The sequence below is a fragment of the Salvelinus fontinalis genome, chromosome 8 (genome assembly GCF_029448725.1).
Source record: "Salvelinus fontinalis isolate EN_2023a chromosome 8, ASM2944872v1, whole genome shotgun sequence".
In the NCBI taxonomy this organism is placed as follows: Eukaryota; Metazoa; Chordata; class Actinopteri; order Salmoniformes; family Salmonidae; genus Salvelinus; species Salvelinus fontinalis.
In genome coordinates, this window is record NC_074672.1 from 37,230,153 (window position 1) to 37,258,122 (window position 27,970).

The 27,970-nt window shown below is 43.3% G+C and overlaps 1 protein-coding gene across 1 annotated transcript; it reads right to left on the minus strand.

The window, feature by feature from the left end:
• Positions 1-27,867, minus strand: bcap31 (B cell receptor associated protein 31). The gene is made up of 8 exons (XM_055932394.1): positions 27,601-27,867; positions 25,119-25,227; positions 23,702-23,802; positions 23,381-23,525; positions 14,316-14,451; positions 9,438-9,570; positions 9,165-9,265; positions 1-2,359 (listed from the first exon to the last, which is right to left on the minus strand). The coding sequence occupies exons 2-8, from the start codon at positions 25,208-25,210 to the stop codon at positions 2,318-2,320; spliced, it is 750 nt and encodes a 249-aa protein (XP_055788369.1). The 5' UTR covers positions 25,211-25,227; positions 27,601-27,867; the 3' UTR covers positions 1-2,317.
• Between the last annotated feature and the right edge of the window lie 103 nt (positions 27,868-27,970).

The following is a 27,970-nucleotide window of genomic DNA, read 5'->3' on the forward strand; positions in this document are numbered from 1 at the left end:
CATTGTTGAGAAATACATTTATTTTGCATTACACACCAACAGCATTGACCATGTTCATACATGTAGTTGACTGCAAACATAGATGCTGTAATCCAAGAAACAACATTTAGTTATAATGAAACAGCAAAACCCTTCCCTCCACGATAAGCGGAAAAACATTGTGGCATAATTAGCTAACATTTCTTGAAATGACAGTAGATCATACGATGTGTATAAATGCAGTTTTCTTGTGAGAAAGTCAGCATGCAAAAATAGGTCAGTTAAATGACATCACGTTTAAGGCCACCAAATGAGATTATATAATAGAATTAATAACGTCAAGAGTCAATGACTATACAGCAAGGACAATATCTGCAAAACCTGTGAGACTCATCTTTTCTGTTGAGAATTAATTTCATTAGCCCTTGGACTAAGTAATGAAAATCACCTGTGTCTGACAAAAAAAAAAAAAAAAAAAAAACGGAAAAAAACGGAAAAAACTGACAATGTAATGAGAAAAACACAAGTGGCGTGTAAAATCAGACATCTACCACCTACTGTAAATAGTTGATCAACACAAACCCCTCGCCCACAAGAAAATAGACGTAAGCAAAAGAATCGTCAAATACATAGAACCTTTACCTCGAGTATTAGACCTGCTCAGCAACCTTGTGAATCACGCATTATAAGCGAAGGTAACTAAACACTGATATTACATATAAACATGGAGGAATAGTGTACTCATGCCTGTTCTTAAGCACGTTAATATCACCACAAACTAAGAATTTCTCATACAACACTAGACGACCCCGACAGGTTTCCATCTGCCCTAAAGGTCAGAGTTGCCATGAGTGACTTTCTACAAGTCCCTATTTTTACCTGGCGCAACAATTCATGATGTAATTCCTTAGATGACCCAAAGCACTAATTTCAGCAAGTTATCAGGCTATATATATATATATATATATATATATATATATATTCCACTGTCACCTGGTGAAAGGCCAGTTGACTATTTAATAACTGACAAGTTCCACAATTCTTTAGGTTGCTGCTTAATGGGAGATTTAGTTACAGCCCTCACTGCTCAAATTGGATCTACAGGCAGGGAAAGCTTATGCAGTTTATAACATTTCCCTCCAATTAAATTCAAAATGGCCATTTCTCAGTAGGTGAAGCACTCCAAATAGACCATTCTATGATCAGCAAGTGGGAAAACAGGAAAGAACAGACAGGGTGTGAGATCGCAAAGAAGTTTAATAAACAAATTTCCAACATGTTTTCAAATATCAGAATTTAAAGACTACATCGTGTCTAATAACATTTGAAAGACAACCAACCGTGTTTTTAAATGCTCTCTCAACCAATGAGATTAGAAGCAAATTGACTTCAAATGGAAGGACGCCATGAAGCCCTACATTCCAATACAGCTCGTCTCATATCAGGTTATGCAGGCTTAGTGATTTGAGTGTTCAAATCACCATGTGCCTGAGACAAGTTCGTCACACCATGTGCCTGAGGCACTTGTCCGATACAGAAGTGTGCAGTCAGACGAGGTAAAAGGAACTTATTAATTTTCAAACAAAGCAAGAGGATAAGGGCTTCAGAGAACACAGGATATGCCAAATCACAGATTTGTTCAGCCAAAAGTATGAAATGGGCCTAATTACTGGAGTGAAAATGAACTGCTTTCCATCAAATGAGCATATGCAGATTCCCACCCATACAATATGATGCCCTAAATGACAGTAGGGTCTGCCTCACAGGCCTACTGAGTAACAGGCAACACGCAGATTATATTTGAAACAAGAACAAAGAACTGACAAATAGGAATAGTGACATTCATGGAATAAGAAGTTAAACCACACCTTACAGTAAGTCCAAAAGGTGACTCGCAACTACATTTTCTTTCAGATATCTGAATATTTGTGACATGGACCACTTACCTGGTCCCCTCAGAATAGATGCATTGGTTGAACAACTAAAGTAGTAAAATCAGACTACCAACAGGGGACATAGCCGTCTCAAATACAAAGAGGCAGAGGATCATCTGTTCAGATGTGCAATTTGTTCATTTAATTTCAAATGGAATGAAAATGGCTAAGTACAGGTATAAAGTACATGGTGGTTTCACAAATGGAGGCAAACCATACAAAAAAACATTGCTATCCATTGTGCGCCACAACAGAGTAGCGAGGCTTTAAAGGCAGATAAACCAGATCCTCCTCCAGCAGGTCTCACATTCAGCACCTAGTGACTTCCTGTGTAAAGCAGTGGTGGTGGTGGGTGGCTGTTATTGACGGCGGATGGTACGAGCACGTCAACACTCCTCTCCCGATCAGTTGGACTTTTTGCCCTGCGATTGAGCATCACTGCTTGCCTGTAGAAAAGGGATTCAGAAAAATGATTCATAAACTGAACTATAAAAACAACAATTTCAAAGACTTCACTGAGTTATAGTTCATAAGGAAATAAATTAGGCCCTAATCTATGGATTTCACAACTGGGAACACAGATATGCATTTGTTGGTCACAGATGCCTTAAAAATAAAAAAAGGTATGGACGTGGATCAGAAACCAGACAGTATCTGGTGTGACCATTTGCCCCATGCAGCGTGACATCTCCTTCACATAGAGTTTATCAGGCTGTTGATTGTGGCATGTGGAATGCTGCCCCACTCCTCTTCAATGGCTGTGCGAAGTTGCAGGAATTGGAACACTGTCGTACACGTCGATCCAGAGCATCCCAAACATGCTCAATGGGTGACATGTCTGGAGAGTATGCAGGCCATATAAGAAATTACATTCAGCTTCCAGAAATTGTGTACAGATCCTTGCGACATGGGAATGGCCATGCATTATGGTGAAACATGAGGCGATGGCAGTGGATGAAGGGCAAGACAACGGGCCTCAGGATCCTGTCACGGTATTGCTGTGCATTGAAATTGCCACCGATAAATGCAGTTGTGTGCGTTGTCCATAGCTTATGCCTGCCCATACCATTACCCCACCGCCACCATAGGGCACTCTGTTCACAACGTTGACATCAGCAAACCGCTCGCCCACCCAACACCATACACACTGTCTGCCATCTGACCGGTACAGTTGAAACCGGGATTTATTAGTGAAGAGCACACTCCTCCAGCGTGCCAGTGGCCAAGAAAGGAGAACATTTGCACACTGAAGTCGGTTACGACGCCGAACTGCAGTCAGGTCAAGACCCTGGTGAGGACGACATGCATGCAGATGAGCTTCCCTGAGACAGTTTCAGTCAGTTTGTGCAGAAATTCTTGGGCTGTGCATCAGCTGTCCAGGTGCCTTAGACGATCCCGCAGGTGAAGAAGAAGGTCCTGGGTTGACGGGGTTACACGTGATATGCGGTTGTGAGGCCGGTTGCACGTACTAGAGGTGGCTTATGGTCGAGAAATTAACATTAAATTCTCTGGCAACAGCTGTGGTGGACATTCCTGCAGTGGATCGATTATCTTGGCAAATGAGAAATTATGACTAACAAGTAAACAAATTTGTGCACAGAATTGAGAGAAAGAAGCTTTTGTGCGTATTAAACATTTCTGGTACCAACACTTTACATGTTGGGTTTATATTTGTGTTCAGTATAAAAACACAATGAGTATGTATAAATGAACAGCTGAAAGCATTAAATAGAAGGTAAAAACATAGTACAGTCTAGGGTTGCAAAGGGTCGGAAACTTTCCCGGTAAATTTTCCATGGGAAGTTTAGCCCGGGAATTTAGCTTAAATTCATTAAAAAAAGTAAGTTTATAACAGTGAACCTTTTTTGTGGGATACACTTAAGGCAATTCTAGGTCTGCACTCTTCCATCACTTGCAGCTGATTCTCAAGATCTTGCACACTAATGAGATGCTATTGAGCTCAAACTACTACACGGTTTGAGCTACAGACTACACTACATATGTGAAGAATGCAACAAAGATGCGTAATCTAGCCAAGTGCATAACGTTCCTTCAGCGCTCACATCAAGCAACCTCTGACAAAAGTCCCTCTACTTCTATTCGAGGTGAATGCATTGAATCTGCTCATCAATGACATCATGGCACTGAAAACCATGGATACACTCTACAAGAGAGACAAGGAAATAGTTATGTATGTGAAGGGTTATCAAGTTATAGCAGCAATCTACCTCACCAAGCAAAGTGAGAAGAATAAGAGTACCACATTGAAGCTGGCCAGCAACACCTGTTGGGGTGGTGTTGTCATCATGTTTGACAGTCTCCTGGAGGGGAAGAGTCTCTCCAAGAAAAAAACCATATCACAGTCTGCCAATATGGACAGCCCCATCAACAGGATCCTCCTGGATGATGTATTTTGGGAGAGAGTAGTAAGAAGCCTGAAACTCCTGAAATCTGTAGCAGTAGCCATTGCACGGATTGAGGGAGACAATGCCATCCTGTCTGATGTTCAGACTCTGCTTGCAGATGTAAGAGAATAAATCCATACGGCCCTGCCCACTTCACTGTTGCTCCAAGCAGAGGAAACAGCAGTTCTGAAACGCATAAAAAAAGAGCAAAGTCTTCTGCCTGAAGCTCATACACGCCACAGCGTACGTTGGACCCCAAGTATGCTGGCAAGAGCATCCTGTCTGGTGCAGAGATCAACAAGGCCTATGGTGTCATCACTACTGTGTCTTGCCACCTTGGCCTGGATGAGGGCATGGTTCTTGGCAGTCTGGCGATGTACACTTCCAAGCAAGGGCTTTGGGATGGAGATGCAATATGGCAGTCGTGCCAACATATCTCATCAGCCACCTGGTGGAAGGGACTTTGTGGATCTGAGGCTCTTTCCCCTGTTGCCTCCATTATCCTCCAAATCCCACCAACATCAGCCACTTCAGAGCACAACTGGTCCTTGTCTGGGAACACACACCAAAGTACACAACAGGCTGACCAATATAAGGGTTGAAAAATTGGTGGCCATCCGGGCAAATGTAAGTCATTTTAAGCCTGACAACAAGCCATCCTCAACAAGGTTGGAAAAGTGACAGTGAAGATGAGGCCTCGGAGTCTGATGTTCAAGAGGTGGACATTGAGGAGGTCCAGGGAGAAAACATGGAAGCCTGAGGAAGACAACCAAAGCTTTAGTTTCTATCATTTTACAGATGTATGTTGAAAACCTTTTTCATTCAATATTCCCTTTTGTTGTTCAGTGAAATCATCCCATGTGAAGGGTTAACTAAAAAAGTTGAATTTGTAACCAAATGTTAATTTTTTTTATTTATATTGGAAGGATTTGATCATTTGCAATTGTCTACTTATGATACGGTAAAAAGGTTTACGTTTCCATATGATATGGTAAATATCCAATGCAATAAACATCTACATTTAAATGGTATTAATATTAATTTTTTCATATATTTCTGTTAATTCCAATATATTCTCGTTAATTCCCACGGAAAGTTTCGACCTCTAAATATTCCCCAAAATGTGCAACCCTAGTACAGTCCATTTTGTAATTTAAACAAGTCAACAAAGTAACAACCACTGCATTGGCACAGTTTATTATACACTGCTCAAAAAAATAAAGGGAACACTTAAACAACACAATGTAACTCCAAGTCAATCACACTTCTGTGAAATCAAACTGTCCATTTAGGAAGCAACACTGATTGACAATAAATTTCACATGCTGTTGTGCAAATGGAATAGACAAAAGGTGGAAATTATAGGCAATTAGCAAAACACCCCCCAAAACAGGAGTGATTCTGCAGGTGGGGACCACAGACCACTTCTCAGTTCCTATGCTTCCTGGCTGATGTTTTGGTCACTTTTGAATGCTGGCGGTGCTCTCACTAGTGGTAGCATGAGACGGAGTCTACAACCAGCACAAGTGGCTCAGGTAGTGCAGTTCATCCAGGATGGCACATCAATGCGAACTGTGGCAAAAAGGTTTACTGTGTCTGTCAGCGTAGTGTCCAGAGCATGCAGGCGCTACCAGGAGACAGGCCAGTACATCAGGAGACGTGGAGGAGGCCGTAGGAGGGCAACAACCCAGAAGCAGGACCGGTACCTCCGCCTTAGTGCAAGGAGGTGCACTGCCAGAGCCCTGCAAAATGACCTCCAGCAGATCACAAATGTGCATGTGTCAGCATATGGTCTCACAAGGGGTCTGAGGATCTCATCTCGGTACCTAATGGCAGTCAGGCTACCTCTGGCGAGCACATGGAAGGCTGTGCGGCCCCACAAAGAAATGCCACCCCACACCATGACTGACCCATCGCCAAACCGGTCATGCTGGAGGATGTTGCAGGCAGCAGAACGTTATCCACGGCGTCTCCAGACTATCACGTCTGTCACATGTGCTCAGTGTGAACCTGCTTTCATCTGTGAAGAGCACAGGGCGCCAGTGGCGAATTTTCCAATCTTGGTGTTCTCTGGCAAATGCCAAACGTCCTGCACGGTGTTGGGCTGTAAGCACAACCCCCACCTGTGGATGTCGGGCCCTCATACCACCCTCATGGAGTCTGTTTCTGACCGTTTGAGCAGACACATGCACATTTGTGGCCTGCTGGAGGTCATTTTGCAGGGCTCTGGCAGTACACCTCCTTGCACAAAGGCGGAGGTAGCGGTCCTGCTGCTGGGTTGTTGCCCTCCTACGGCCTCCTCCACGTCTCCTGATGTACTGGCCTGTCTCCTGGTAGCGCCTGCATGCTCTGGACACTACGCTGACAGACACAGCAAACCTTTTTGCCACAGTTCACATTGATGTGCCATCCTGGATGAACTGCACTACCTGAGCCACTTGTGTGGGTTGTAGACTCCGTCTCATGCTACCACTAGAGTGAGAGCACCGCCAGCATTCAAATTTGATCAAAACAGCCAGCAAGCATAGGAACTGAGAAGTGGTCTGTGGTCACCACCTGCAGAATCACTCCTGTTTTGGGGGGTGTCTTGCTAATTGCCTATAATTTCCACCTTTTGTCTATTCCATTTGCACAACAGCATGTGAAATTTATTGTCAATCAGTGTTGCTTCCTAAGTGGACAGTTTGATTTCACAGAAGTGTGATTGACTTGGAGTTACATTGTGTTGTTTAAGTGTTCCCTTTATTTTTTTGAGCAGTGTATAATTGAAAATAGGCATTTTCTGATAATCAAATGGCCTTTCTACCTAAAAACGTCCACACAAGGATTTTCAACGTTACAGATAAGGCAGTAAAGGCTCAAGTTTAGGTAGGTTAACCTTTAGTTCCTTGTATTACTGAAAGGCCAATCTCGAATTACAGCACGTCTCTCCCCACTGCTTACCCTGAGAGCTGATAGCCGACGTGACCTCTGGTCTAAATAAGTAACATGATTTAGCCTTTGTGTATAGGTTACACGAACATCGGGCCACTGGCCAGTGAATGCGATTGAAAACGGTCTAAACATAACCGGGTTTTCTCCTGTTTACATTTGAAGTGGGCAGGCTAAAGCAGCAGGGTAAAGGACTTGTGCCAGGAGCCTTGTGCCAGGGAAATAAAGTCCCTGATACCAGAGTAGCCCCATGTGATCAGGTGCAACGAGCTCAGAGGGGTTCCAAAACCCACAGATCCAAACATTAAGTAGCCATGTACGCTACACGTGTACCAGACCACCTGCCTGCTGACATGTCTGGAGCCTCAAGTGACACCAAAAAAATATATATCAAACAAGAGACACGACAACACAGCGCATGTGGGAGGTCATTCAAGAAGCTGTGACATATGTCTGAGTGCTAGAAATGTAACATGTCTTTTAAGTTATAAACGCCTGGTAGAAATGTAGGCTTCTTCAACTTGTCAAACTTCTTCATGAGACATGTTCATGCAGGAGAGCACGCGTCTTCCTTTTACATTTTTTTTTGCAAGACATCCGGCTGACTCCCCTGCCAGTAAAAGTGGGAAGTGTTCATTTTATCATAAGACTATTGCTCAAGCATCAGCCATGAGAAAGCCCCACACAGTTTAGAGATGGGACTGTGATATGTTCAGCATTACTAAGTAATTAGTCACAGCTCAGGTCAATATACCCGTGGGACTTGAATGGCCACAACATGATGTAGGGTTAGTGCAGTGTCTTGGTGCAGCACTCTAGGTTGAAGAGTTCACAACGCAAACATCTGCCTCCGTGACCATTGACAGGTCTTTAGTTGTCATGAATTACCTTCCTGTACGGTTGTGATATCATTACTCCTCTAATCAGCAGCTCGTATTACAGAGTGCACTAAAAGAGACACAATTAATCATTACAACATGTACAATGACCGATACTGCAATAGGGTGTGTCCTAAACTAGCTCAGATCCATGCTTCCCAGCACGTATACATGATGACATCCATTGTTACTCAATGAGATCGTAACCTGATTGTAGTAGATTTGCTCAGATCAGTGTCTCTGTGTCAGGGTTTCCATTAAGAAAATGTGGCGCTGGACATTTAACCGGAAACATTTTTAAATTTTCCAGCCATTTTAAAAATGTAACAGACCCATATGCATTGGATGCTTAACCTGATTAGAACATCCATCCACCGTGCTCAGAATAACAGAAATCACATTTATATTATGGTAACTCATTAACAGAACATGTAAGTACAGGATGGAACCTAATTCTGATGCGCACTTTGAAGACGTTAGAATAACTGTCCACATATACTTTTCCTCAGCCAACAAGACTAGTAACAAACAGCAAAATCACTAGCCTATGTCGATCTACAATACCCCATAGTAGCAAAGTAAACCTATTCTATTGGAGAAAGAAATAGCCTACTCCAGACTCTGGGACAGTCTTGAAGGCACCACAAAAGGCTGCAGCAGCTCCCGTGCTGCCTGACAGATTATCCACTCAAAAGACTCTGTATCTTAAATCGTGTGATAAAGACGCATAACGAATACACCTGTACACACGCAGCAATTTAATTCCACAAAATTTTGCAAATTGACCTATAGACCGATAAGCATGACCAGTCAATGTATTTCATCAATAAATAGGGTGAAAAGCATAGATTTGATCTTCTCCCGGACAATTGGCCGGTGCCAATTTTATTTTTCGGCTTTTCAAAAGAATGTATAATTACTATTATTATTATTTGAGTAAAAGCTGGCTATTACCGGCTAACGGAAACCCTGGTGTGGTTGTTTGTGCATCTGTGTGAGTGAGTGTGTCTGCACACACACACGTTCCCAGTACGGACCTGCAGCTTGGAATGTTCATTGAGCAGGCGGTCATACTCCACAGTCAGGTTCTCAGCCTGCTTCTTCATTGCCTTCACGTCACCGTCAGACTTCAGGAGGACTGGGGGCACACACACAATACAGTCAGGACAAGAGGGCAGGCCACTGTACACTTCACTGATGATCAAATTACATTTTGGGGTTCTCACCCCATTTTCATCCAGCTATCACCATTTGGTAGAGAGAACCCTCTTCTAGAGGTTAAAAAAACAATAAAATAAAAACTTAGTCACCTTTCTTTGTGGCTTCCAGCTCATCCTTCAGAGAGCGCACCTCTGCCTTCAACGTCTTGTTCTCCTCCTGCACTCCAACTCCAGATGGCTTCTTGCCCACTTCTGGGACAGCGACGCCGGCATCCTTTAGTTTCTGACAAGAAAAATTAAGAATTTCCTTTAACCCCTGATTAAGGGCTGTGGACAACTGACTATACTGAACAAAAATATAAAAACGCAACAATTTAAAAAGATTTTGCTGAGTTACAGTTCATAAGGAAATTGGTGAATTGAAATGTATTCATTAGGCCGTAAAAGAACAGGGACATTTTCAGCTTCCAGGAATTGTGTACAGATCCTTGCGACATGGGGCTGGCCGTGCATATGCTGAAACATGAGGTGATGAAGGCAGATGAAGGGCACGACAATGGGCCTTAGGATCTCGTCACGGTATCTCTGTGCATTCAAATTGCCATTGATAAAATGCAATTGTTATCCTTGTCCATACCATAACCCTACCATGGGGCACTCTGTTCAAAATGGTTGACAGCTCAACCACACAACGTCATACACATGGTCTGCGGTTGTGAGGCCGGTTGGATGTACTGTCAAATTTTGTAAAACGACGTTGAGGTGGCTTATGGTAGAGAAATTAACATAATTCTCTGGCAAAAGCTCTGATTGACATTCATGCAGTCAGCATGCCAATTGCAAGCTCCCTCAAAACATCCGTGTCATTATGTTGTGACAAAACTTCATTTTAGATGGGTCTTATTTCCCCCAGCACAAAACATGCTGTTTAATCAGCTTTTTGATATGCCACACCTGTCAGGTGGGTGGATTATATTGGCAAAGGAGAAATGCTAATGAATAGGGATGTAAACAAATGTGTAAAGAATGATAGAAATAAGGCTTTTGTGCATGGGATCTTTTCTTTTCTGGGATCTTTTTTTTCCCAGCTCATGGAACCAACACTTTACATGTTGTGTTGATATTTTTGTTCAGTATAAAAAAAATCGTTCTACAAAAGTATGACATTTAGACATATTGTGGGTTTCATTAAGTCTTCCTGTAAGCAGGTCGCCATCTGCTTTTCACTGAGTTTTAGGTAAGTCAGCATTCTACATAGTCTATGCCCCTTACCTAAACCTCTACTAGCTCAGACCCATGCTTCCCAGCACGTACAGGTATGACTAGGGCCCTGTGTTTGGGTTAATCGTGTCACATGACCTGGATTTGAACCTTATCCAGAAACTAAAATTAGACCAAAAATGAAAGCGATTGTCTGAGGATGGTACTGGACCATCTGAGGGGACAGTTTGATGAAATAGCTTTAAATAAAATGTTAAAATCCAAGTCATGTGACATAAAAAAAACTGGACATTACTGATGACCCATTCATTGTTTTGCACTAAGATTGTTGCCTGTTTAATATTACTGTAGGAGGTGTGGTCAGACTGCCCCAGAATGACCCCATTCCATGGCCACCAGAATCATTCTGCAGCTGCATGACTTGGTGGGTGGACGATAGCAGTATCGCGATACTCAGTATCCTGGCAAGGAAACACGAAGCGGACTTTCCTTCTTTAGGTAAAACAGATGTCATGTTAGAAAAAAAACATGGTTGTCACCCAGAGTCAGATGGATTTATTTTCCAAGCTACAGCACACAATATTTAACATACATCAGGTTGTTAAAGGACAAAAGTGTTTGGTATGCTTTGTGTTTTCATTTTTGCCACGGGAAAAAATGTTGCAATACTGTTACCGTCACAGCCTTAATGACCATTAGCGTGACTGGTTCCATCCAGCCAATAGCCTCAGAACAGGTGTTCATACCAAGCCCACCACCCAGCTGCTGGTCTTGGCCCTGATTCTCTTGAATTGCAACAATGACTCAAAGCCTCCTTCCACAGAATCATCCACCACACCACTCCTATTTGAGGTGTATCAGTCTTAACACAACATACATTTGATTGCTTCGATAGTTTCCTCTGATCCATCTGCATTTAAGTAAATAGTGTGTGTTTAGTAGTGTGTATCAAAAATATCCAGCGAAAACATCATTCAAACCAAAACATTCAAAGTAATTTGCATGTCTCATTGGTCCAAATCATTTAAAATATATTTCTCAAGGCCATCAGACCAAAACTCACTAATAAACACACACATCACCAGGAACACAGAATCCATGTCCTAGAGGGACATTAGAAGCCGTCACTGATGTCACTAGGACCCGATTAAGGACTGCCATTTGAAGTGTCCCAACTAAGTCTAACAGGAGAATAGCTTTATGTCAAAATAATATACAGATCTGGGTTAGGATTTTCCCTACGGTCAAACAGACCTTGTAACTAGGGCAGAGGATTTGTGATGTTCCTTACAGACAGATTCTAAGACCAGACAGAATGTTCTAATCTAGGCTAAGAAATGCTGCGTGCTGTAAAATAAATCAAGCCGTTACAGTGTATTTGTTTGATGACGCAAGTGAAAACGCAAAACACATAGCTAGCCTAGTTGTAGCTCAGATTGTACATTTATAGAAAGGAGCCTCATACACAAGCTTGGTTAGATCAAAGAGAAGAAACATTTCCATATCACCTAGTTGGAGTCCACTTAGTAAGCTCAGTCCACTACAGAAGATATTCATTCTAGTTTAGAAACTGGGTGGTACGAGCCCTGAAAGCTGTGGTATATCAGATCGTATAACACAGGTATGCCCCCCCCCCCCCCCCCCCAAAAAATATAATAATAATGTTCTAATTACATTGGTAGCCAGTTTATTTACGCAACAAGGCATCTCAGGTGTTTCTGGTACGTCGCCAATATCCCATGGCTAAGGGCTGTATCCAGGCACTCTGCGTTGCGCATAAGAACAGCCCTTAGCCGTGGTATATTGTCCATATACCACACCCTCTCAGGCCATATTGCTTAAATAGTTGGGTTAGTCAAGAGTCTGGCTCAGATAGGTAGTGCAGGGAATCAATATGGACTGCCATTAGTGATTGGGTAGAGGGAGCCCAGAGATTTAAAGGACATGCCTAACAGTGCATTTCAGGGTTAGCAATGGCTGGGCCTTCTGAGGACGAGCTAGTCACATAAAATAGATTAATAAATCACTTATATTATGTTCAACTTTATTTTATGTAAGCTGCACTGCAATTTAGTTTTCTTTACTGTAAACCAGGGATCATCAGCTACATTCAGCCACAGGCCAATTATTTATTGAGTGGAGGGTCAGGGGGACAGAACATAATTATTAATAATTTGTAGACTGCAAATAGACAGCAAGAAACCTCTCTAACTCTGAATGATCGGTTATGAAAAGCCAACTGACATTTACTCCCACGGTGCTGACCTATTGCACCCTCTACAACCACTGATTATTATTTGACCCTGCTGGTTATCTATGAACGTTTGAACATCTTGGCCATGTACTGTTATAATCTCCACCCGGCACAGCCAGAAGAGGACTGGCCACCCCTCAGAGCCTGGTTCCTCTCTAGGTTTCTTCCCAGGGAGTTTTTCATAGCCACCGTGCTTCTACATCTGCATTGCTTGCGGTTTTAGGCTGGGTTTCTGTACAGCACTTTGACATCAGCTGATGTAGAAAGGGCTTTATAAATACATTTGATTGATAATATTTGACTAAAATAATCATTTCAAACCTTGCTTACATTTGTATACAATCACTTCTCTATAATGCGTAGGAATATTTGGGAAGAGATTTCCAAAATTAATATCACTTGGAGCCGAATTGCTGGCGGGCCAAATTTGTGTAAATAAAACCTCTCCATCTATCTAAACATAATTATTTCCATCCCCACATTGCTGCAGTGTTGTATTTTATCTGGCTTATGATTCCACTCTTCAGAGCATTACACCCATTTGCTGGTCATAAATAATGATGGCATATTCAGGGCCATGGCTTGTGGAGCATCCACATGCATGGTGACCTTCTGCAGACCAGAGATCCATATTTTGAATGATTACATTGTCGCCTCCGTAGTTAAGGTGCATTACAAGCTTCAGCCACAGTGCTTATTTACCAAATGAAACCAGTTTGTTGATTAAATCTAAAATCAAACACTCAGCCCATAGAAGGACGAGAATATATGTTTGCTCATTCTAATTCAATACTCTTTGGTAGGAAAATATTCCAAGTGTTTATAAATGCATTGGAGTAAATTAAGCCTTTTCCAAACACTAGTAGTTTATTCAGAGTATTATAGGGATTAGGTCCAGACCATATAATATTAACAAAGTGAGCTGCAAAGAGAAACCTCAGAAATCTAGCAGAACATCCAACCACAAAGACATCAGCAGAGGGAGTATGTTGTGACGTCAAGTAGCCTAATTCCACTAGCATACTGTTTCTCATCTCAAACACTTAATATGGCAATAACAAGGGACTTACAGCCATCATAGCAATTGGGATAATGGTTGGTAAAAAAACTAAATTATGACGTAAAATACAAACCTGTCACGCTACAGTTAGTTTTTTTGCTAATCTCTTGGATGACTGATTCAAATAAACACTGATTGTATCGGGTGACGATGAAGCTGTTAAAATGGTTAACTGCTTGAAGTACAGTGTTGCCCCCCTGTGGCTGTCAAAGGAACAGCAGCAGAACGCTGGTTAAATGAAACTGCACATATTGTTCTTCCTGTGACACGTAGCTCTGAGGAATGTTGGACACTCAAACAGTAAACCACTGCCACAAGACTTTAGTAAACGTAGGATGACATCCTGTTCCACATAAATCACGTGCAAGCATTTACCTAATATCTAAGGATGTCCTATGTGTTGACCTTACGGAGAAAGCACAAACTCCTGTAAAGGTCACGATTGACATCAGAAGCACAACAGTGTCCTGTATAGCACCCAAACCCAACTCACCGCCTGCAGTTCCTCATTCTCCTGCATGTACTTCTTGGCAGCATCACTGGCCCCCTCGGCTTGCTTCTTGAAGGCCTCGTTGGAAGCCATCAAAGTGGCCTGCTGAGAGAGCAGGGTTGCCAGTCGCCTCAGCAACCTGGACATGGGAAGTTAAAGGGTCACTGACTAATTTCCAACTTTTAAGAGTGTTTCAAAACAGTTAAGATTTACGACAGTATACTTAGTCCATTTACATGGAAATAGATTTTGACATCAGCATACAAATACGCAACATATTACATACAGTACAGAAATCGGGGGAGTTAGAAAACAAGTCCCGTTTAAAATGTGAGCATATTCAAAAATGCATTAGAAATTGCAATCACCTTTACAAGACACAACCATGGCTTAGGCCCAAGATTTGCACATTTCCTGTAGTTTCAGCAGTATCCAAGGAATCATGATGAGGTAAATGGCAGCATTTAAGGGTATCAGATGATAAGACATTTATGTGAGTGACAGGCCCCAGTCTTATTGAAAAGGTCAAACTGGAACCAAGATAAAATTACAGCACATTACTTTGTGAAAGTGCATCACACTTCTAGGAACAGTTGACCAGAAAAATGTCTGTCGAGTCAATTAACCAAGGGCAATGTGGTAAACATATTTACCTCAATTTCATACTTGAAACAAATCCGAAATATAAACCCTGTCAATCTGAACTAGTCATGAATTCCAAATAAATCAAATTATGACATATTTAAGATGTTACGTAATACGACATCATTGTGCATATCATGTTATTCCTATAAACAGCCTGATCTCAACGACTAGACGTAACATAGTAAACGTTAATCCTGGACACTCAAATAAGTATGATATGTTACATTTGGTATGGATACACAAGACAGATGGTTACTTAAGGCAAAAGTAGGGTGGTTGGTCGGGGTGGATGGGTGTTCGTGTAACGAGCAAAGGTGGCGAATTTGAATCTCATCACGGAAAACTAACTACTTATCACTTTTTACCTACTTTGCAACTACTTAGCCCATTTCTTTAACATTTTAACCTAACTATTCAACTAAACCCTAACAGCCAGCCAGCCACCGTTAGCCAGCCAGCCAGCCACCGTTAGCCAGCCAGCCAGCCAGCCAGCCAGCCAGCCAGCCACCGTTAGCCAGCCAGCCAGCCAGCCAGCCACCGTTAGCCAGCCAGCCAGCCAGCCAGCCAGCCAGCCACCGTTAGCCAGCCAGCCAGCCAGCGTTAGCCAGCCAGCCAGCCAGCCAGCCACCGTTAGCCAGCCAGCCAGCCAGCCAGCCAGCCAGCCAGCCACCGTTAGCCAGCCAGCCAGCCAGCCAGCCACCGTTAGCCAGCCAGCCATCCAGCCATCCAGCCAGCCAGCCAGCCACCGTTAGCCAGCCAGCCAGCCAGCCAGCCACCGTTAGCCAGCCAGCCAGCCAGCCAGCCACCGTTAGCCAGCCAGCCAGCCAGCCAGCCACCGTTAGCCAGCCACCGTTAGCCAGCCAGCCAGCCAGCCACCGTTAGCCAGCCAGCCAGCCAGCCACCGTTAGCCAGCCAGCCAGCCACCGTTAGCCAGCCAGCCAGCCAGCCACCGTTAGCCAGCCAGCCAGCCACCGTTAGCCAGCCAGCCAGCCACCGTTAGCCAGCCAGCCAGCCAGCCAGCCACCGTTAGCCAGCCAGCCAGCCACCGTTAGCCAGCCAGCCAGCCAGCCACCGTTAGCCAGCCACCGTTAGCCAGCCAGCCAGCCACCGTTAGCCAGCCAGCCAGCCAGCCAGCCACCGTTAGCCAGCCAGCCAGCCACCGTTACCCAGCCAGCCAGCCACCGTTACCCAGCCAGCCAGCCACCGTTAGCCAGCCAGCCAGCCACCGTTAGCCAGCCAGCCAGCCACCGTTAGCCAGCCAGCCAGCCACCGTTAGCCAGCCAGCCAGCCAGCGAGCCACCGTTAGCCAGCCAGCCAGCCAGCGAGCCACCGTTAGCCAGCCAGCCAGCCACCGTTAGCCAGCCAGCCAGCCAGCCAGCCAGCCACCGTTAGCCAGCCAGCCAGCCAGCCAGCCACCGTTAGCCAGCCAGCCAGCCAGCCACCGTTAGCCAGCCAGCCAGCCAGCCACCGTTAGCCAGCCAGCCAGCCAGCCAGCCACCGTTAGCCAGCCAGCCAGCCACCGTTAGCCAGCCAGCCAGCCACCGTTAGCCAGCCAGCCAGCCAGCCAGCCACCGTTAGCCAGCCAGCCAGCCAGCCACCGTTAGCCAGCCAGCCACCGTTAGCCAGCCAGCCACCCAGCCACCGTTAGCCAGCCAGCCACCGTTAGCCAGCCAGCCAGCCAGCCACCGTTAGCCAGCCAGCCAGCCACCGTTAGCCAGCCAGCCAGCCAGCCAGCCAGCCACCGTTAGCCAGCCAGCCAGCCAGCGTTAGCCAGCCAGCCAGCCACCGTTAGCCAGCCAGCCAGCCACCATTAAACAGCCAGCCACCGTTAGCCAGCCAGCCAGCCAGCGTTAGCCAGCCAGCCAGCCACCGTTAGCCAGCCAGCCAGCCAGCCACCGTTAGCCAGCCAGCCAGCCAGCCAGCCAGCCACCGTTAGCCAGCCAGCCAGCCAGCCAGCCACCGTTAGCCAGCCAGCCAGCCAGCCAGCCACCGTTAGCCAGCCAGCCAGCCAGCCAGCCACCGTTAGCCAGCCAGCCAGCCACCGTTAGCCAGCCAGCCAGCCACCGTTAGCCAGCCAGCCAGCCACCGTTAGCCAGCCAGCCAGCCACCGTTAGCCAGCCAGCCAGCCACCGTTAGCCAGCCAGCCAGCCACCGTTAGCCAGCCAGCCAGCCACCGTTAGCCAGCCAGCCAGCCACCGTTAGCCAGCCAGCCAGCCACCGTTAGCCAGCCAGCCAGCCACCGTTAGCCAGCCAGCCAGCCACCGTTAGCCAGCCAGCCAGCCACCGTTAGCCAGCCAGTCACCGTTAGCCAGCCAGTCACCGTTAGCCAGCCAGAATTCATAACATATACATTTAGCAAATTATTAATTTGTAACATAATAAATGTTAAATTTGTAACATCATAGAAAAGGGTGATGGACATCTACAAATTAATACATACCATACGAATCGTAACATCTACTAAATGGAATTGTGGATTTACATACAGAATACAAAATGCTCTGAGACCAGGTTGCTTTAACATACATAAGGTGTATTAGAGTCAGCTAGCTAGATGTTTTGTTTACATCAATCTCATCAGCATGATGTAAATTCAGCAAAAGAAACGTCCTCTCACTGTCAACTGCGTTGATTTTCAGCAAACTTAACATGTGTAAATATTTGTATGAACATAACAAGATTCAACAGACAAACTGAACAAGTTCCACAGACATATTATTCCATTTGTCACCTGAACAAAGGTGGGGGGGGGGGTCAAATCAAAAGTCAGTATCTGGTGTGGCCACCAGCTGCATTAAGTACTGCAGTGCATCTCCTCCTCATGGACTGCACCAGATTTGCCAGCTCTTGCTGTGAGATGTTACCCCACTCTTCCACCAAGGCACCTGCAATTTCCCCGACATTTCTGGGGGGAATGGCCATAGCCCTCACCCTCCGATCCAACAGGTCCCAGACGTGCTCAATGGGATTGAGATCCGGGCTCTTCGCTGGCCATGGCAGAACACTGACATTCCTGTCTTGCAGGAAATCACGCACAGAACGAGCAGTATGGCTGGTGGCATTGTCATGCTGGAGGGTCATGTCAGGATGAGCCTGCAGGAAGGGTACCACATGAGGGAGGAGGATGTCTTCCCTGTAACACACAGCATTGAGATTGCCTGCAATGACAACAAGCTTAGCCGATGATGCTGTGACACCGCCCCAGACCATGACGGACCATTCACCTCCAAATCGATCCCACTCTAGAGTACAGACCTTGGTGTAATGCTCATTCCTTTGACGCTAAACGCGAGTCCGACCATTACCCCTGTTTTGCCAGTCCTGTCTTGTCCAGCGGCGGTGGGTTTGTGCCCATAGGCGAGGTTGTTGCTGGTAAAGACCTGCCTTACAACAGGCCTACAAGCCCTCAGTCCAGCCTCAGCCTCCTGCAGACAGTCTGAGCACTGATGGAGGGATAGTGCATTCATGGTGTAAATCGGGCAGTTGTTGCCATCTTTTACCTGTCCCGCAGGTGTGATGTTCAGATGTACCGATCCTGTGCAGATGTTACACGTGGTCTGCCACTGCGAGGACGATCAGCTGTCCGTCCTGTCTCCCTGTCTTAGGCGTCTCAGTACAGACATTGCAATTTATTGTCCTGACCACATGTGCAGTCCTCATGCCTCCTTGCAGCATGCCTAAGGCACATTCACGCAGATGAACAGGGACCCTGGTCATCTTTCTTTGTTTTTCCAGAGTCAGTAGAAAGGCCTTTTTAGTGTCCTAAGTTTTCATAACTGTGACCTTAATTGCCTACCGTCTGTAAGCTGTTAGTGTCTTAACGACCGTTCCACAGGTGCATGTTCAATAATTGTTTAAACCCTTTACAATGAAGATCTGTGAAGTTATTTGGATGTTTATGAATTATCTTTGAGAGACAGGGTCCTGAAAAGGGGACTTTTTTTTGTTGAGTTTATATGCTTCTTCAAAATTTAATGGAGATTTAAGTGATTACTTGTATGCTAAGGAACTGCATGGATACTTATGTAAATCCTGCCATAACAACCAACTATAGCAGCATTTACACCAACTGTGGTGGTGGATTCTCCTTACATTCAAATAGTATATGCAATATCTGGCATACTTACGTTGAGGTCACTGTATTCGGCAAGGGGCACATGCACAAGATAAGCGTCAGCATTGTAGAGAGTTACTGTTATGGGATTTTTATGAATAATGACTAAATGATGTATACATTTAACTTAGAACTATAACTAAACAGAATACTACTATGTTACTGTACGGATGTATGAATCGTATTATAATCATAATACTGAATATAATGTGTGTAGTTTTAGTCAAGAATTAGAACAAGGACTTTCTGTTCCTCGTTAGAAACGAATGGAGCTATCGTCAGACCGGCTGGAATGCTGTGTTCCTTACAGGACATTCTGTCTCTACCAGGGAGGGGAGAGACCTTGGGCTTGTAGTAGAATGTTTAACAGGTGGCAGACAATGAGGGAAGGCTTGTGAACTATACTGCCATTGTATCTGAGAGGAGGAGAGACATTTATGATGAAATATGAGGTATATAAACTAATGTACATGATATTTTGGGGAGAGCTCTCCGAAAACAAACGCTACTGATTATTTATGAGACTGGACTCTGTCCATTTTATGCAAATAAGTATCTTACAAATTCTTAGAAACGTGTTTTAATTGAACATATAGGAAATAAATTCCTCTAACAGTTACACAGGGGGCAGATGAATGCATTTAGCCTAGTTTGCGCTCATGCTCATGTCACACAAACTGACCTCACCTCAGTCCATGTTCAGTTACTGTGTTAAAACTTAAATCAGCACATTTCACAAAAATGTTTGCCATTTCTTTGATATTCCTACTTGTTAGTTTACTGCAATGGTTGTTGACCTTTAGAAAATAGGTATCACTGCACTTGAAAACAGTATAGGGTTTTTGATGTCAAATGCACAAGTCGTGAAATGCCTTTCTTGCAAGCTCTAAATCCAACAATGCCGTAACCAACATCAATGATAAGCACTAAAAATATCAAGGTGGAATAAAACCGAGCAAGAAATAAAAAAACTGGAGAAAGTAAGAAGCTATAGTCAGGGTCAATTTCAATACCATATTTGTAAACAAAAGTCATGTCATTTGTAGTTATATCATTGTTGTAATTCCCTTAGATATGCAGAAGTGTTGGATGTGGTACTAATATCATAAACAACACCTCCCTGCTGCCTTCAGCAGGCCTAATACAAAAGCTGGAGTGAACCCATCCACATGGAGGAAATATGGCTGCAAATAATCTAAACATAATATGCTGTAAATCAGGGATCATCAACGAGATTATATTATTTCTTGAGCGGATGGTCAGGGGGCCGGAACATAATTACTAATCATTTGTAGACTGTAAATTAACCGCAAGAAGCCCAAACCGATATATTTGAATAAAACAATTATAAACCTTGCTTACATTTCAATAAAACCACATCTCCATCAGGCTTGGGGCGGTATAACGGGGTATTTGGAAAAAGCCACAGGATGGTTCTTCAATACCGGCAAAACAAGTTTTTAAAAATTAAAAATGTGAATATTTGTAGCTACTATTTAAGTTAATACCCAGTCAACTTGTGCAATATGTTAAGAGATAAACGCAGATTGTGTTCAAATTGTGCAATACGTTTAAAGATAAAGCAGATTGTGTTCAACTTGTGCAATACGTTTAAAGATAAAGCAGATTGTGTTATACTTGTGCAATACGTTTAGAGATAAAGCAGATTGTGTTCTTAATTTCACCGGTCATATTATTTTACGAAGCTTACCATAGTTCCCCAGAACAGTTGAGCCAGTCACGTGTTTGTAAACAGTACAACGGGAGAAAGCAGATGGTGAGTCCATAGTGTTCTACATCTATCTGCGAGTCTGTTGTGCAACACACATGAGGTGTAGTTAAACTTGTATGCAATTCACTACTAAATGTTTGCCATCTGATTTCTTACGATGGCTTCCTACCAGAAAGACCCAGGTGTTTTTTTTTGACTGGCAGCATGTAAAATGTCCCGGGCCCATATGCATTGGATGTGTAACCTGATTAGGGCATCCACCCACCGTGCTCAGAATAACAGAAATCACATTTATATTATGTTAACTCATTAACAGAACATGTAAGTACAGGATGGAACAATGTGCGCTCCTTACCTAATTCTGATGCGCACTTTGAAGACGTTAGAATAACTGTCCACATATACTTTTCCTCAGCCAACAAGACTAGTAACAAACAGCAAAATCACTAGCCTATGTCGATCTACAATACCCCATAGTAGCAAAGTTAACCTATTCTATTGGTCCTCTTGTTGAGAAAGAAAAAGCCTACTCCAAACAGACACGGAGAGTTGTGGGATGATAGATCCCAAATTCATACAACCAGTAGGACTTGGATAAAAAAATGTTTTGTTGAAAAGCAAAGTGAGTATGATGCAACAGATCAGAACATTTAGCTTCAAAATGTTGATCAACTATTATTGTTTCTTCACATTATAAGTGCAGCATTGTGCACAACGAAGCAGGCTACACGCGATCGTTCATTCCAAAAAGCAATTAGCGGAAAAACTGTTTTCAAAAGCGCACCGCACATTCAAGAGGTTTCATGTGACAGAAGAAAATATCCATTAGGAATTTAGAAAGAGGGGAGATCTAATATGCAACAACTAGCATGGGTTGCTAATATGACTAGGATTGTGCCTTTGGCTACTGGACAATGAAAGAAAGTTGATATAAAATAATTGCCTCTACAGATAGGGTCTGATTTTGGCTAGGCTACTTTAGAGCAAGGTAAAACATGCCTCATAATGTGCCAATTTTCCCCGGCTTGAAGCCAGGAAACCATGGCCAGAAGTTAACTCATCCAGAGATCTTTCTGTACAGTTGCCATTTTTACCCCCCCCCCCCCCCCCATGCTGCTCTTCCTTCAGAAAAGCATGCTTCACAACTTCATTAATTTGCACAATTTCTGGTTCACTTTCACATGTAAAACTGTATGAGCTGGATTTGCCCAGCTTTGCAAATAGTCATGTTCGTTTTCGTTCGTTAGCATTTAGCTAACAGTGTTTATGTGATTTTGCTATTAGTTTGTCCGAATTTTGTTAGCATTCTGGTAAGAGGCCAAATGGGCTTTTCTTGCATTTTTAGCACCCCATTGTGTGCTATGCCGGTAATACAGTAAATCCCAGGATGAGAGAAGGACGGTATTAAAATCTGGATACCGCCCAAGTCTAGTGTGGATTATGCATGGGAATACTTGAGCAAATTTCCTAAATTAAAATCTCTTGGCGTCTATTTCCTAGCGTTAATTCTTATATCCAACAATGCCACAAATAATCTAACATGATGCAAATAACATGCTGTAAACAATCTAACATGTGTTGTCTATACGAAAGGAGTAGACAACGTTTCAGCCATGTTTAAATAAAAAAGTGTATATTTGATGTCCCTATGCACTGTTATGTAACGCCATAAATTAGTTACTTTGATGCCATTTAAGTGGCCAGACCCTGTGTTTGAGGTAACACTAGGCAGCTAGTAATGTGAATCCTGCGCTATAGGTCTACAGCCAAGCATGGCATTGAGGCTAAATTTAAATCTCATCACCAGTTGCTTGATCACATGTCATTTCTTTTCTCAGACGCAGCTGCCCAAAAGATTACAAGTCCAAACACCCAAACCTGGAAGCAGTGGTAGAGCAAAGTAGTAGCACAAATAGCTGTAGTAGCCACTCGAAGGTCTATTAATAGCATACCATTCAGAGTAATATGACAGGGTCCCTGTATGGAGAAGATATGCAGACTGGACACAACCAGGCATTAAAAGAGTGTTGTATATACACTACGTCAGACAATGCTCATCCTATCATGTTAACCAGACTTTACACTTCAGATGAGACTTGTGAATGGAAAATGTCTAGCTAGCTAGATAGCTAGCTCCCCCTCCAACCGGACATTCCTTCAATAGCTACTGTAAAATCTCAGTAGATTAGTAAAGTATACACACCACCTACTCATCACTAGCATAAGGGCAAACATATCGTTTGGGCTGATGACAGAACGTAAGCTTTCATCTTCATGTCTTTTGTCCTACTATCAAGTGATTCCAGCTATTCTATAAAGAACATGAATGGCAGTTATTTTAAACTGTAACGGTCATTATTTCATAATTCAATCAGAAATATGGTGACAAATGTTTGGTTCCTGAAAGGTACAGATGCCTACAGTGATTGTGTACTAAGAAACCAGGAGCACTAGTGAAAAATCAGAGTAACCAAACATCAACCCCCCTACATCAGAAACCATTCTAGAACAAGAACAGACTGGAGCCAGTTGGTGTGCTCCGGGCAGGGGAGGAAGTGGGCAGGCATGGATACTCACACACACAGGAGCAGGGCGAAGCCAGCAATGTACTCATTCCTCTGGGCCCTGAACAGCTTCATGTGAATGTGATCTACAGCCACTGGGTTGTTGGTCAGGTCCACCTTCTCAGTAACACTGTACTTTCGCACCTCCCTGAACGCATCTACATAGAAACAGAGACAAGAGTATGGGGAAACTATGGAAGACTAAAGAGGTTTGGGTTTCTCAGCCACTACACAATTTGTGATCGTGAGTACAATTAACAATAAATGATCAAAATCTGTGAACAAAGGTTGATGTGATATGTTTGGGTGTAGACCGTAGATGACACACACTTACCAATTAGTAAGAAAACTAGAATGGCAATGGCTACAATGAAGGAGGTGTTTCCATAATATGCGATTGTTTGAACCAGACGAGATTTGAAGATCTTACTCCATCTGCAAAGATACATTCATTAAAAAAGGGCCAATTCAGCAGTTAAAAAAAAATCCTAATATAAAATAATTTGTGGGTAACAATTAAGTATCTTCCTGTGATCGTATTAAATTAAAATGGTAAAAAAATAATAATCATCTCTTCTTAGTAAAGAGAAATTTCTCAGGCAAGAATTTTGCTATGACTGTCTGGGAATGGTCTCAGTGGGGAGGGGAAAACATAAAACTAGTCATTACTGGTAGGGGTTTGGAACTTCTTATTAATATTTTAACTAATTTACCAGCTGGTCATGTCACCAGGCAGGCAGAAACATCCCACCAAAACTGGCTGAAATTTCAGGCCTTTTCCCCAAACAGCTCTTACACTAAAAGGGCATTAAAATAATTTCCCCAATTTCTCAGTACTATTCCAACGTCAGTGTGGAAATAGACATAGGCAAGTCACATTTTTGACAGCATTGGGCCTTTTCAAGTCTTGTGTTCAATTTCAAATTGTAACAACTCATCGTATACCGAGACTGGGCAACCGCTGTATATCTTAAAGATATTATTCAACACAAGAAATAATCACTCCATTCAAAATGATTGTTGTGTAACCCAACCAAGTCTCAAGGGAGGCAAGTCACATTTTGACTAAAGGCTATTGGGTAATATGTGTTTAGTGTTTGCAATTCCCATTGCCAAGATCACAATTAATTAAGTGGTTATGTGACCAAATCTTTTTAAGAAATCAAGTTTTTTTAAATGGCAAATTAGATACTGCACTAGTGTAATTATACCACCCTGCATATCACTGCTGGCTTGCTTCTGAATCTAAGCAGAGTTGGTCCTGGTCAGTCCCTGGATGGGAGACCAGATGCTGCTGGAAGTGGTGTTGGAGGGCCAGTAGGAGGCACTCTTTCCTCTGGTCTAAAAAATATCCCAATGCCCCAGGGAAGTGATTTGGGACACTGTCCTGTATAGGGTGCCGTCTTTCGGATGGGACGTTAAACGGGCGTCCTGACTCTCTGAGGTCATTAAAGATCCCATGGCACTTATCGTAAGAGTAGGGGTGTTAACCCCGGTGTCCTGGCTAAATTCACAATCTGGCCCTCAAACCATCATGGTCACCTAATAATCCCCAGTTTACAATTGGCTCATTCATCCCCCTCCTCTCCCCTGTAACTATTCCCCAGGTCGTTGCTGCAAATGAGAACATGTTCTCAGTCAACTTACCTGGTAAAATAACGGTAAAATAAATAAAAATAAAATTAATTAGACTGTGTGTATGGAGACGGTTTGTTTTGACTAGTTGACTGCAGTTCAACTGGGTTGCTCACCTCTTAGGGGAGATGAAGGGCACACACAGAAGCAACACAAAGAAGACCTCCGCATAAAGGAATGTGGCCACGGCCGTCCACTGTAGACTCATGTTGATCAGATAAGATTCTGTGAGAGAAAAATTGCGTACGTTATTAAGCAAATAAAACAAAGTAACGCCATTGTTGAAATCAACAATACTACCGTTATCCAACAATTAAAGGTTATTAGTGTGGTTGCTGAAAACTTTCAAACAATTTTAACATCTTCCATTACCATAAACATACTTTTGGACAGTTGAACATGACAGTATATATCAGGTGATTCTATCCTTGAATTAATGCTGGCACAAAATGTTCACAATTTCAAGGAGAATGGAACAGACACAGCAAGACAGATAGGCCTACTGCTAGGAAAGCTGAGTGGCCTGCTGTCCATCCCTGCCCTATGCCTTGCCAAAACAGACATATTCAGTCAAATAAGTTGCCCTAAAGACACAAGAGTCTCAACAAGACAATGGTGAATATAATGATATTTTCACTTTACCCGTTGTACATGCTGTTGGTCCTTTTGGCAGTAGGAAGTGGAGATTACTTTTCTGTGGGTATTTTTTGTACACCCGAGGGTATACTGTCGCTTGTATATTTAATATCCTGATATTCTGCACGTGATGCACAATATGTAAACAACAAAATGTAACTAAACTTCGTCGACCGAAGCACATTCCCACGCAAATCAGCTGGAAGCGATTGTGAAATTCGCCAGCTGATCGCGTGGGACAACGTTCGATCTGTGATTTGGTTAAGCTAGGCTAGCCATGGTTTACATATTGTGCAAGGTGTTCGTCACGTGCGAATTGCATCAGTATTGTAAATACAAATTGATATACAGACCAGCTGAAAGTCGGGTTAATAACAGTTCCCTGTGGATATTTTGTCTCAGATTACCTCAGACACAAGGACAAAAATCAGCGGACAACAGGTAAAGTAAGTTAAAATGAAGTTTATTTCAACATTCTGACATGTAATAGGGCTGTTCGGGAATGCTGAGTCTACATGTCAGAAAGGAGATCGTAAGTCTTCCACTCTCAGATTCTAAAAAGAGGCTGTCTTGCTGGCCATGGGCTACTTAATGTTTATTTAACTTTAATCAGTTAAGAACACATTCTTATTTACAATGACGGCCTACCCCGGCCAAACCCTAACACGGACAACGCTGGGCCAATTGCACGCCGCCCTATTGGACTCCCGATCACAACCGATTGTGATACAGCCTGGATTCGAACCAGTGTCTGTAGCACTGCTAGCACAGATGCAGTGCCTTAGACCGCTGCGCCACTCTGGAGTCCTAAACATAATGAGACTAAGGAACTGGATCAATGACTTTGCGCTTTCAAAACTAGAATATGTTATGAACAAAATGTACTAAGTTTTTGTTGACTTTATCCATCGTCAGTTTAAAAAAAATTGCGTTTATGGAGTGTTAGGGAGAATTTAGTTAATGCACACGTGCACTTCAGAGTAGACATTCCCTAACGGAAATATGCAAATACATGCGAGAACGCGCAAATATGATCTCGCTAGCTCTGCCCCTTCTTTGCTTGTTACCACTGACTAATTTGTTCCCATTGGATACGACAGGCTGTGGTCTATCTTCGGTTAGTTATAAACATCGTTGACTACACTAGTAATACTTGCAATATGCAGAAGTCGCGGCGCTATTTCCTGGTTGCTAAAATTTGACGTTCGCCTAATTTCAGTTTGTGACAAAACAAGCAACCGTGTAGAGAATCGTCGCACAGAAAGTTAAACGTTGTAACTTTAAATAACCTGTAAAGCTGGTTTACAAACGTATTCTGTCGTTCTGCCCCTGAACAAGACAGTTAACCCACTGTTCCCAGGGCGCCGAAGACGTGGGTGTCGATTAAGGCAGCCCCCACACCTCTCTAATTCAGGATGGGTTTGGTTAAATGGGGAAGACACATTTCAGTTGAAGGCATTGAGTTGTACAATTGACTAGCTACCCCCCTTTCATCAATGATGGCTAGCTAATTATAAAAATTGGTAATAGCTGTTAACTAACAAGGTAGTTACAGGGCTCTACAGTGCAACCATTTTACTCAGATATGGGCCTAAATATTTTTGTGCGACCTGGAATTTTTATTTAGGAGCTCCAGCGCGCATAGGCGTTATCTCCTCAAACCTCATTGTGCTTCTAAATGTGACGCACACGTGCTTCTTGCAAAAAAAGGTCGCTTAACAAGCCAACTGTTTATAATACCTGGCTGGACATTACGTATAAATTACTAGTAGTTGGATGGCTAGCTGGAAGTTTGGACAAAGACCAGACATTGCAAACACGAAATAATGACGTAGATAGCCAAATATGCTAGTTAAGTAGAATGCTAGCTGGATTTCGCGCAATTGTTGTGACAAAGTTAACTGCTAATGTTCAGCACAGGCCTAATAAAACTCACTTTATGCAACGGTTAGCAGTACTCACCTACAACACCTCAATTATTGGATGCACGGAGACTGGTCTTCCTATAGGGATCTCGACCGCTGAGGTATTTCAAAACAGAAACGACGCGTAGTTCGCTTGAGCGCTAATTAGCAAAATGCATTCTTGAAGACTTCCTAGCTAGTTACTTCCTACTTCCGGTGCCAGCTCATCTCATCATGAGACGGGGGTAAAGGTTAAATTGCCTCATACTATAGTGTAGTTGAGTCAGAGATACATTCCAGATACTGATGTAGGTCATCTTTGTCTAAGGTCAGTTAAAGCACAACACTTCACATCTGCTTGGTGAAAGAGGGCACAGATCAAAAGTCCATAAAATGAGGTTGGGCAATCGAATCTATTTTAGAAGGTT

Coding starts and splice junctions, on each gene's coding strand:
- bcap31 (XM_055932394.1), bottom strand. CDS start 25,210: ATGAGTCTACAGTGGACGGCCGTGGCCACATTCCTTTATGCGGAGGTC. Junction 23,803..25,118: donor CCCTTCATCTCCCCTAAGAG/GTGAGCAACCCA, acceptor GTATCTTTGCAG/ATGGAGTAAGATCTTCAAAT. Junction 9,266..9,437: donor GCTGGAAGCCACAAAGAAAG/GTGACTAAGTTT, acceptor GTGTGCCCCCAG/TCCTCCTGAAGTCTGACGGT.